The sequence below is a fragment of the Chelonia mydas genome, chromosome 1, assembly GCF_015237465.2.
Source record: "Chelonia mydas isolate rCheMyd1 chromosome 1, rCheMyd1.pri.v2, whole genome shotgun sequence".
Taxonomy (NCBI): domain Eukaryota; kingdom Metazoa; phylum Chordata; order Testudines; family Cheloniidae; genus Chelonia; species Chelonia mydas.
In genome coordinates, this window is record NC_057849.1 from 116,234,962 (window position 1) to 116,247,228 (window position 12,267).

Genomic DNA, 12,267 nt, shown 5'->3' on the forward strand with positions numbered 1-12,267 from the left:
TCTCTCCTTCTCCTCACATTTCCTTTGGTATATTTGCTTTTTTGATTGTTACTGTTCAGAGAGCAAAGGTTTTCATTGGGCAGTCCACAGAAATTTTCCCTGGGTGGTTACAGTTGATTTAGAATTGTATATGAGTAGTTCAAATGATCCTTTCAAATATGAATTACCATGGATTTGTCAACAATCAGTTTGATTTGGGGCCAGAAGGAATCATTCGATCTAGTCTGATGTCTTGTATAACGTGGGCCAGGGAACTTCATTCGATTACTCCTTTATTAAACTCAAAAATTTGTATTTGGCTAAAGCATATTTTATTCAGAAAGGCAAAGATTTGAAGACATGGAGAATCCACCACTTCCCTTGGTGGTTTCTTCTAATGGTTAATCACCCTCACTGTTAAAAATGTCTGCCTTATTTCTAATCTGAATTTGTCTGGATTCAGTTTCCAGCCATTGGTTCTTGTTGTGCCTTTCTCTACTAGATTAAAGAGCCTTTTAATACCTGATAGTTTCTCCCCATGAAAGTACTGGTACACTGTGATCAAGTAACCACATATTTTAATATTATGCATACAATTCATCTAGCATTGTAGTCCCTCTCAGCTCTAGTTCTGACTATTTCTCAGGGCACAAATACCACAAGCTGCTGGACAGACCCAAAAGACCATGACTTCAATGGATCATTCAGATGTTCAGCACTGCAGTGCTGTCTGAGTGAGAATGACCCTTTGTATTTTTGTTCTACACTTGCAACAAACCTTATACAAAGTGTATCGTGTAAAGGGTCAATGGAAAAAGTTACAGTCTATCAAATATCATTATGCTGGTTAAATCCATGTATCCTCACTCTAGCTGAAGTTTTGAATATTGGCTATATATCTGTATCGCAAATGTGTTTGTTCCTGCAGTAACACCTAGAAAGTAGTTTACATCCAGTCTTCCCAGCCCATTGTGAATGGCCTGTTCAAGATTGATTAAGAAGAATCACTTTTCCAGACACCTCTTCCTGTGGATGCATCAGCAAGAATATGGTCAATGGCTGTCCCTCTGAGTCTTTAAAGCATGTAAGGACATGTGATATGCGCATGTGACTCCTGGACTCCATTTTAGCTCAATAACTTTTCCACAAACAGAGATGGTAAATTTCCAGGAACATGGCAGAGGATATAAAAGGCCCCCGAGATATCTCCACTTTGCCTCTTTCCTGCCCTGATTCTCTGATTTACAACTAAAAGGGGCCTTTTGAACTATGGAATGAGGGCCTTCCAATCGTTTGGAAGTTACCAGAGAGACTTTACAAGCTAGCAGACTATTCCATCACTGCTACAAACCTGATATAAGGACTTTGCAATTATGTGTATGCATATGATCTATTAACCATTTATAAGTCTCTCCTTCTTGCATTTTATTATTAAACCTTTAGATTTTAGTTACTAAAGGATTGGCAGTAGTGTGATTATTGGATAAGATCTGGGTTATATATTGACCTGGCTTTGTGGATGATCTCTTGGGATTAGAAGGACTCTATATTTAATTAAATTGGTTTTCAGTAACCACTCATCATAGAGTCCAGTGTCTAGATGGTGAGACAAGGGCTGGAAGGCCTAAGGAGACTGCACCTCTGGCTTCTTGCAAACTTCTTTCTCATCACACTGGTTAACTATTGTTACTGGCTTGGTATAATCTAATGATAGAATAACCACCAGTTTGAGGTGAGTCTGCCCTATTTCTCAGCAGTTTATCCTGAATCTCGTATTCTCAGCTGTGATCTACTGAGGCACAGGGACAAGCACATCTCATAATTTGGTCCCTGATGTATTTTTTATGATGCCTAGTAGGGGAAGGGTGGAAAAGGTAGACCACAGTTTCCATTTTGGCAAATTGTTTGGCCAGATACCGTCAGTCAATAACAATTGTCGTTGATTAGTGACACTCAAAGTAGATGATTTGAACCTATCAGTTATCATGATCCGTCTTTTGTTCTTGTTTTGGAGAAGATAATTCAGTTATGAAAATGATGTTGTGCTGTGCAATTTGCGGTAGAGCAATGTGTACCTCAAATCCTAAACAAAACACACTGCATAGTCATAAAAAGGGCATGTTGATCATGTATAATCCTAACAGAGGTCATCTACATAAAAAGATGATAGAGGAAACATTTTGAGAATGGTTCTTCATTGTATTACCTTAATACATTTGATTTGGTTCCTGTAAATAAAGAACTCTATTTTGGAGCCAAAGGAGTGTAACATAAAGAAGGCTGATAACTGCTCAGTGACCACAAGTGTGTGTAACTTGACAAAGAAAAGATGTAAAGAAGTACAAAATAATTAATGACTGCAAATTTATTATGGAACAGTAGCCTCTAGTCAAATGAGTCACTTAAAACAATAGACACATAGTCCAACAGGATTGTTTTTCTTTGTATAAATCAAGCCTTCAAGCTGTTAAGTCAACCCATGAGCTTCATATTCCATGGAATTCTGAAAGAAATTAGCACAAATTAGGACTATACTTTGTGATGAGCTCTTAAATGATGTACTGAAAAAATTCAGTTCTGTATGTCCATTCCATCCCAAAGCTAGAAATATAATGGCACAAAATTTTAGCCCCTGCAAGTAATAGTTGATGAACCTCAAAAAGTTTGAATAACTATCCAGAGTCCAGGATGCTTATCTGAACATGTGAGGTCTTTCACTCACACTATGAATCCTTCCTCCCTACACACTTTTTTCCTTCATCACCAAGGTCTACCACCATCTAGGAGGCCTTCTTCTTGAAGGCTGGGAGCATAGTGTTTATCGTGCAGCCCATTAAGCTGACCCTTTAGAAGACACACTGCCCAGTGGGTGAAAACTTAAAGGAGGCATAGCAGTAAGGCACACTTTAGTCCATACAGTAACACTTGAGTGAGGTTTATTTGTTGTCATATGCCTTCTGTTGGCCCTGGCATAGGGTGAATTTCACCCAGAGTGTTTCAACATGTTTTACACTAACCATGGTTAGAATTATTTTGCCAAAAAGTTCTAGGCATGGTCATTCCACATCTCTCCATTGATCTGCTAGGTCAGTGGTTCCCAAACTAGGGGCACTGCTTGTTCAGGGAAAGCCCTTGGCGGGCTGGGCCGGTTTGTTTACCTGCCGTGTCCGCAGGTTCAGCCGATCACAGCTCCCAGTGGCTGCAGTTCTCCGTTATGGGCCAATGGGAGCTGCGGGAAGCAGTGCAGGCCGAGGGACATGATGGCTGCCCTTCCCGCAGCTCCCCATTGGCCTGGAGTGGTGAACTGTGGCCAGTGGGAGCTGTGATCGGCCAAACCTGCGAACGTGGCAGGTAAACAAACTGGCCCGGCCTGCCAGGGGCTTTCCCTGAACAAGTGGCACCCCTAGTTTGGGAACCACTAGCATATTCATGGCTTGTTCCTTCCTTAAATGGTTTAATATCAAAAGTATATTTTTGTAGATTTTTTGTTGTTGCTGTCACTCTAGTCACCATCCTTTCCTATCACGAGCATTATCCCTTGCAGCGGAAGCAGATAATTCACAAACAGAAAATAGTGACCCTTTCTTTTGAAAAGTTCAGAAGGGTTGGGAGAGGATGTGGGAGGGGAAAAGAGCATGTGGTTTCTTGTATAGACAAATATCTACTTAATTTACCATAAAACCTAATCATGACTTTAATAGAACAATCAAGATGTGAACACACTGAAGCTGAGTGAGCACATATTATTATTATAACCCATTATCTTTCTTCACCCCACCCCCCCATTGTTTGTTGTTTTTCATCTAAAATTAGGTCCCAATCCTAATGTCAGTGGAACTCCATATGAGTGCAAGGATCCATGTTAGTGGGTTCTGATGTAGGATCAGGTGGCTCTGGATTATAAGCATTTCAGGACCGAGATCTTGTCTTTATATTTATCTCTGTGGAGCACCTCACATGCTTTTGGGTGTTGTGTAAATAACAATATTTCCAAGTTTGGAATAGTATTGTACTTGTAAATAACAGTACTGTAAATAACAGTATTTCCAAGTTTTTTATAAAGTGGGCTCATTATAACTTTAATGCTCTGTCAGATTCAACTTAATTAGCTTGTTTACAGTATATATAAGACCCCCTGATCCTTCAAGTGGTTCTGTGCAGACAGACACCTGTCCCTGTGCAGAGCAGTTAGCAGTAAAGGGGCTTAGGCATGTAACAAATTATTTCTAAATAACACTTTCTCTGTCAAAGATTATTATTTGTTGAGTAAACAGAATGAAGCCTTTTAAAATCACCTTTCAGAGGCCTACTCACCACCGTCTTCAATAGTTCTTCCATTTCTAGGCTGAAAATGTAATTAAATAATCATATTGAGGTCAGACAAGTAAACGCAGCAAGGGATGACTCCCATAGTGCATTTAGGAAACTCATAAAATCTTGTTCCAAATTTACCACACATGGGTGATGGGTCTTGAGTGGAAATAGGACTTATCTATGGGGTGGGTGAATTCCTACAGTCTGTAACGTCTTCAGTCAGCCTCTGGACCAACAGCTGAAGAATCTGATTAATTTTTCATGCAGCAACTTGGCCCCAATCAACAAGATACATAAGCACATGCCTAACTCTGATCATGTAAGTCATGCCACTGGCATCACTTGGAATACTGACCTGGTTAGAAGCTAGGCACATTTTTAAGTATCCTGATAAACTAGGGCCCAGGTTATAGTCAGGGCCTCTTTTTAACTGATTTTTCTTGCAGTATTGCTAGAGGCGTGTGAAAAATATTTTGCCCAGGTCAACATAGTGTGTCACTAGCTGAATCTGGGTTAGAACAGGATCGGCAAGATACTTACTTTGGGCAAAGATCCAACAGTCAAAATGAGAAATAAATTAACCACAGATTATTTTCATAATTTCTATTTTTTTTTTTACTCCGTTGTGCACGGAGTGTGGTAATCGGATCATTTAGTCAGAGCACTGCTAATGCTTATGTTTTTCTGCTGAATTTAGGGCCGGTGCACTAGTCAGTCTAATAGGAAATAAACACTTGGCCCCAACCCTATCTCTAGGTAGAACAGCTCAAGGCCTAACATTTTACTGGTCACCCCTGTGCAACAGAAAGTTTTAATCCATTACTGCCCAGGATTTCACAGTTTTATAGACCTTTTATTCTAACCCCAGCACCACATTGACTCCCTAAGCTTTTCAAGCAATGACTTTAGACGGCAGCGTCTATAGAATACCAGGCAAGAATTTTTAGATGTAAACAGGTTTATATTGTTTTCTATGGGTACATGAAATTGTATATGATTCAAAATTGTAAAAAGGAAAAGACAAATCTGATACCCTGAAAAGAAAAAAAGGCCGTCCCATGGTACCAGCACTATCCTGTAAAATAAAACACAACCCATTAACAAAATATTTGTAAACTATCGTATGGCCATATTGACAAGTCTCTGTGTCATTGTCAGAGCTGTTGTCATCAGTAATGCAGGAACCTTTTCAGCAGTGTGCAAATAACTAGATACTGATAGTCCCCAGGGCCCATTCACCTGAACTACTGATTAAACATTAACACCCAGAGGGCATTGTCAAGAACCAGCCATTTTGTCTGATGTAAATATATGAAAATACCATAATTAAATATGATGTTGCATGGGCTCTAGAAAATAGCGTGAAGGCTGGTTTAGAAGTGATTGATTATCTCTCAGAAGCAGCTTGTGAGCTAGCTCAGAGCAACTGTGGTCTCCGATTTTTAAAAAAATCGAAATTAAGTTAACGTACCTTCTTTATAAACTGTGCAGCAGCAATTTGTGATTCCTGCAAGGTGATAGCATGTATCAGTTTTAACATATCCGGCTGGTCATGAGATTTTCATAATCCTCTAGTACAGGTTAAGTACATCGCTCCAATCCATATTTTTTTTTTGGAAGTGAGAATTTTAAACACAAATCAGATAGTTACAGGAAATCTAGAAGCAACTCAAAATTTTCTGCCTTTATTTTAAGTATGACTTTAACTGATTTCAAGGTAAATACATTCTTGTCACTGAAATTCAAATGAGACACTCATGCTCTTGAGAACAATGCAGTGCTTGAACTGAAGGGAATATAAGGAACAGCATTCACCAGGATTCAAAGTAATATTGATTTTTCTTGCCTTGTTGAAATGAGGTTGGTTCCCCATCATTAAGATTTCCACTGATTTTTTTTTTAAATCCAGTCTGGGTTGCTGCTACTAAACTCAGCTCCTGCTGTACTTATTTTTCAGAAGGTAGCTCATTGTGGGACCAATCTTGCACCACTGAAGTCAATGCAAGTTTTGCCATTGACTTTAGCAGCAGCAAGCTCAAGCCCGGTGTCGATGAAGGCTCTGATTCTTCAATCTGATCTGCAAGGACAACCCCTTGTACAGCCCCACTGGCTTTGACTGGACCTTAAATGGAAAAGACCCTTTTAATAGCATCAGCAGAGATCAGTGACAGCAGCAGCTGCACCAGTGATTGGATTTAATAATCAGGCACAAGATTTAAAGATGAGTAAGTAAAATGGAAGATGAGAGCAAGAGTGTAAAAATAAAGGAGGAGAGGGGCCGGAAAATGGGGAACAGACAGTGAGAGGAAGAAAGGGGAAGAAGAGGTTGAAAAGGGAAGGAATTTAAATTTAAAAAAGGAAAAAATAGAGAAGGAAATAGGAGAGCTAGGGACAGGATATAAAGCAAGGGGATTTTCCTTTGTTAGGTGTTCAAGGTTCGAACATTAAGACAATGATTTATAAAACAACTGAAATTAACATTTAGTGCCATAAAATACTATGGAAGAAAAAAGTGCATACGGGATCAAGGAATCTTTTCATTCTTCTCTCAGAGAGCTTTGAAGCAAGGCGCATTAAAGGATGCACAGGGGAAGACTACAACAAAGAGAGATTGTGAACACTAGTTTTATATTAAGATGATCAATGAGACACAAAACATTCAAACATAGTCACTGACTAAAAGTTTTTGATAGCCTGCAGCTTCAAAAATCAGACTTATTTATAATACAAGTTAATTAATTTTTAGTGCAGAATCACTGCAAAACATGAGCTTCTTGACAGAGCTTTGTAATAATCATATGTTGAATTTTTCAAAGGAATCTAGTCGAGAGAGGGACCTAAATTCAATGAGATGTGCGTGCTCCCTTGGGCTCATTTGAAAACCCCAGCTGTAAAGTTTACACAAAAATTGGAGGGAGAAACTAAACTCTCTACCCAGCTCTTTCAGGTGACTTTAAGAAACGCTACATGTTTTGGGTGAAATTTTGGGCATTTTGCCGTTGACTTCAGTGGGCAAAGAAGTCTTGTGTTAAGATATAATCTTAATGCCTTAATCAAACTCTAATCCACATGATACCCCACAAATTCATAGGACCATGTAAAAGGAGGATCTATTCAATAAGAAATGGCATTTTATGTTAAGGCTGAATTTAGCCCATAGTTCCCAGAGTGTTGGGGAAAGTTCAGGTGGGCCAGAGACAGGGAGATTCATATCATAACAGATCTGTGAAGCTGGACAAAAGTTTAGAGTTTGCAAGAATCTCTCCTTCACACCTCAGAGCTGGACCTAATCCTGGTGCTGAGCCATTCTTATAGATTCTGATAAGGCCCCAAATAGACCACATTTTGGAAACCTGGCCACAAACTGCTATGTGGCAAAGGTCAGTTACATCGCTTGGAAAGCTGCAATATGGGTCATCTTCCAGGCCTCAAGAATGATCAGATAGGGTGAAATCTTGGATCCACTGAAGTCAACTGCAAAACTACCATTGACTTCAATGGGATCAGGATTCCACCCATAATTTCTAGCTGACTTTGGAAAACCCCTAATCAGCATTTTGGGGGGTTGTGGTTTAGCTAACATTGTATTAAAAGTATTTACTACACAGTCAAGGTCTAAAAGGTGTTTGTTTGGATTTTATTTTGTTTTGCTTTTGTTTGGGGGGAGGGCTCTACAATTAGAATACAATGTAAATATTGTACTGCTTTTTTATTCAAATGTTTCAAACAAATGTGCTCAGAATTAGAAGCTAAAGAAACTGACAAGTATAGAAAAGATAGAGAAGCACCTTTTTAAAACACTTCCTGTAATTATTTTAAAGTCATTGCACGTGATCTGAGTAAACTGATTGTCTGAAACTCAAGAATCATGGTGCATTTTATCCTTTTCTGACTAACACAATTCAGATATAAACAGAGTTCAAAGAGCTCTGTAATTTTTGTGAGTAAAGCTCTTGAATAGCTAGCATTAACCAAAAAAGTGCACTAGGAAAAAATGGCTTTGGAGCTGATCCTTACGTTGGCTGTAATCAACATGAGTTGAGGGCCTCAGTATCTCACAGGCCTGAACTTTTATAGATAATTGAGTAAGGTACTTAAGCATGTGAGACACCTCCACTGAAATGAATGAGTCTACTCACATGCTTAAAGTTAGGCATCTGCGTAAGTACATTGCTGAATCATAGACTTAGTAAGCATCTTGTTCACATATTTACGCTATGCAAAAGTGATGATTATGTTAAAATACTGACCCCAGTTTTAAGTGGATATGTTGGTTCTTGAACTCTGGAGTAGTGAAATAAAAACTGCATAAAAAGAGCAATTTTAGTATATAGTCTTATCAAATCTAAGAGTTGAAGTTATGCATATATTACTAAGATGGAGAAATACTTACTCTTTTATATATGTCCTCGTTGTTTTCCTAGTAAAGATAATGATGATAGTCAAACTCTATTTGGTTAGACAAAATGTTGGGAAAGTTTTCTTCAAGGAAAGAAAATCTTTAGACCTTACCTCATCTATCTGCATGCTATTAAAAATAGCGTTACAAAGATCCATTGCTTTACTGGAGATCTAAAAGAAAAATAGTTTTTTAAACATACATTCATTTATGGTATGTTTTGTACATGACTTTTGAGGTAAGAAGCCTGATTTTCATCTCACAACAGCTTAAATCAGGAGTAATTCTACTGAAGCCAATGGCATTATTCCCGAGTAAATCTTACTGCAGCTACCAGATATAAAAAATTACATTATATTTTCTATCAGGAAAAAGTTGATAGTATATTAATTATGTCAGCATAATCCTGTGCTGCATACAAAACAAATACTTAGTATCATTTAGTGAAATTCGATTGCATGAGAAAATAGAACATAAGCCAGCAGAACCACCTACCTCATTACAGCTGAGTATTCAACTCCTTGGAGGAGACGGAAGAGACATTTCTATTTCTCTTTTCAGATCATTTTAATTTGAACTAAGTTTAATTGTTATGGACTAGCCAATGTACCTGGAAGAGTAGAGTCACTTCAATAAATTGTTAAATCAGTTTACCTGGGGTTGATTAGACAGTTCTGTCCACTGACTGAAACACAGTGCCAGCTTAAAAATAAAGATTAGACATTAAGGTCAGTTATACACTTCAACCCGTGTTTTAGCCTGAGAAACTTTAGCTTTAGTAATATTCTATCAAGGCCTTTCCCGGCTCAGATATCTTACTCTTAATGTGTATATTTTGTTAAAATGGGCTGCGAAAGGTTGCTTTAGGGACATACACTAACCGGGAGGTGACCAAGTGGACTTTCCTGCATTTCATGTTACTGTTAATTCATTGGTTTATCAATTCAACCTCAACTGTAACCTAGACTTGATCATTGCATTGTCTTATATTTTCAATTAGTTTAGGGAAATTGTAAGTAAATTACTCAGCAGTATATTTGTTTAGTGTCCTATTTGCTCCTTTATTCTCTTAGTAAAACCCATGTAAGTGCTACCAAACTTGTTTCTCTCTGAGAATTGCAGCATAGCCAATGACATACAAAGGGCACAGGTGAGCCCCTAGACCCACTCCTGAATTGACCCCCATTACTCTTCCACTCTGCATGTTTACCTGTGTGTTTTGTTAGAATGGGAGCAGAGGGTTTTTAATAATGCATCCTTAGCCACTGACTAACCGGAAAAGGATGGAGCGCCTTCGGGGTTTCTCAGCCCCTGATGGTAATTCAGCCGCGTTTCAGTGCGCCCCGCACTGTTATGAACACGCTCCCAGTTTATGACTGCCATGTGAGGAAAGCGTTTCCTACCTCGCTTTTAGGAACCTCGGGCGCATCCAGAGAACGGGAGACAGGCTGAGGAACCCCTATTGAGATAAAGCATTCGCAGATATAATCCCCACTAGAAGGGGGTGACTGTGCCCTGCATTTGAAAGCTACCTCAGTACAAATTCAGGGAGCGGGTTCTCCAAGACCACGAGGCAGCTATAACGGGCCAACAGCTCGGGTACAAATGAAACCTGACCAGGGTTAAAACACTGGGCCAGAGGGTTTAGCAGAGATGCTTAGCTTCCTTCTCTTTACAAATATTTTTCAACAAAGCAAAAAAAAAAAAAAAAAAGTATCCTTCCAATGTGAAACCCTAGAGCACAAAAATAACCCAACCCCCCTCCCCCCCGCACCCGCCTGGCCTGGCCTCTGACATTGCCGATCTAGATGTCGGGATGGGCAGCCCCCACGCCTATCGGCAGTGTACACACACACTCGGGCGCCCCGACCTGCTCCCGGGATGCGCCGTGCTGCCGAGTCCCCCGGTCCTCTGGGCCGGGCACACCGCCGGGGTCCCGGAGGCGAGAGCAGGTCCCCCCCCTTCAGCACCCTGGACAGAGGCGCGGGCGGAAGAGGCAGTCCCCAGCCTTCTCTTCCCCAAACTTTCCCTGCTCGCTTTAGCCTCTTGCCCAGCCCTGGCACGGACAGCTGGTGTCAATGGGGGCAGCTCCGCTGAACTGGGGCGTACTCCAGCTGAGGCTCTGGTCCCAGAGCTATATTCGTTCCCTCTTTGCCCACCGTTCCCTCGGGGCTTAGTGAAAATGTCCATTTCTCATGTTCAAGTCGCTTTTATAAGAACCTATTGTGCACCTACTAACAGTGCCCCCCCCGTTCATCAAGCATCTCCTGTCTCTCCCTGGTAAGGGGCATGCCACCCAGCCCCCTCCTGTCCTGCCCACTTCAAACGAGAACTTAAAAACCCGCTCCGGTCTTTTGCTGCTGCTGGTTTTGGAGGAAGGAGGCCGATAGCCATGTCCTTTGTTTAAACTATCTGCCGCCTTCAGCCCTGCACGTTCTGCTCCTTACAAGCGCTTGATGTTAGAGACCAGGTTCAGGGCAGTCTGGAACAACTGCTCTCCCAGTCTGAAGCGAGCCTAGCTTCTCCCAACTGCAAAGCAGAGCCGGGAGGGGGAGGGAGGGAGAGAGGAATGAGTTACGCTTTCTGTATTAGTCCCTGATCGAGTGACTATTCTTTATCCACATCGATCAGGTACGTAGGAGGCAGTTATGGGGAGAGATCGGGTCTTACCTGGGGTGAACTGTAGAGCACAGAAGCAGTAGAGAGCGAAGATCCAAGGGAAGGGAGAAGGGTGCTGTTTCATTTTCAGCCACCTGTTCCTTCGAGCTGGGGACAGACTTTGGTTGTTTTCCCAGGACCTGAGCATTTCACATCGGACTTCAGATGGCAGGGAGGATGCTGAGCCTGTGGGCTACTGGCCCAAACTGGAGAGGTGTATTTGTAACAAGTTGTATCCCATTGCAAGGGGAGCCAATCAGCACTTTGCATGGGCCTTGTTTTCTCAGTCATACGTGTCACGCTGTGCTTTTATTTATGCAGCAATATCTCTCAAATCAAAGCTCTCTGCAACGCGACCTCAGCCAGTAGTCAAGGCTCCAAGAACACAGAATGGAGAAGTTTGGAATCCGCATTGCCCCCCTCTGTATAAAAGAGGCTTTATAGGAAAACTGCTCTCATGCAAACAGGCTGTACTGCATACATTACTGCTGCATCACAAACATCTTCTCATCATTACTTGCAAACTGGTCGGTCTACTGCAGAATCAGAGTTCAGTGAAAGTTTGCTAGGAAAAGTAAACTACAGTCATTTTGCAGTTCTTTGATTAATTTTTTAATAAGACTTTAAAAATTTCATAAAACCTAGGCATGAAATAGCTATGGATGCAAGTGATGGCCTCCTTAATAAAACTGACAAGACAATAATTGTCTTATATAAAATTTCCCATTCTTTTAAATGAAAAAGCAGACTTTATTTTCCAGGGTGTCACAAGTAGAAATATTTTCCAGGGATTATTAAATCAGAGTGTACAACAGTCTCTTCTATTTTAAGGGAGGGTAGTCCTTTACAAGTGGGTATAAAATGCTACCATTCTGATGTAGTAGTGGTTTACACCCATCCGGCACTCCATGTGCAAG

General features: G+C 40.6%; 1 protein-coding gene across 1 annotated transcript; it reads right to left on the minus strand.

Annotated features, from left to right (window-relative positions):
* Positions 1 to 2,380: 2,380 nt before the first annotated feature.
* NMS (neuromedin S) lies at positions 2,381 to 11,479 on the minus strand. Its single transcript, XM_043536992.1, has 11 exons — positions 11,363 to 11,479; positions 10,096 to 10,151; positions 9,347 to 9,394; positions 8,806 to 8,865; positions 8,687 to 8,713; positions 8,544 to 8,597; positions 6,814 to 6,888; positions 5,765 to 5,800; positions 5,327 to 5,368; positions 4,294 to 4,324; positions 2,381 to 2,482 (listed from the first exon to the last, which is right to left on the minus strand). The coding sequence occupies exons 1-11, from the start codon at positions 11,433 to 11,435 to the stop codon at positions 2,466 to 2,468; spliced, it is 519 nt and encodes a 172-aa protein (XP_043392927.1). The 5' UTR covers positions 11,436 to 11,479; the 3' UTR covers positions 2,381 to 2,465.
* Between the last annotated feature and the right edge of the window lie 788 nt (positions 11,480 to 12,267).

What these genes read in the sequence shown, in the direction of transcription:
- NMS (XM_043536992.1), bottom strand. Translation starts at nt 11,435, where the DNA reads ATGAAACAGCACCCTTCTCCCTTCCCTTGGATCTTCGCTCTCTACTGC. An exon ending in CCGAGGTTCCTAAAAGCGAG is followed by an intron (nt 9,395 to 10,095) that starts GTAGGAAACGCT and finishes TTTATTTTTAAG; the next exon opens with CTGGCACTGTGTTTCAGTCA. An exon ending in CTGCACAGTTTATAAAGAAG is followed by an intron (nt 5,369 to 5,764) that starts GTACGTTAACTT and finishes TTTATTTTACAG; the next exon opens with GATAGTGCTGGTACCATGGG.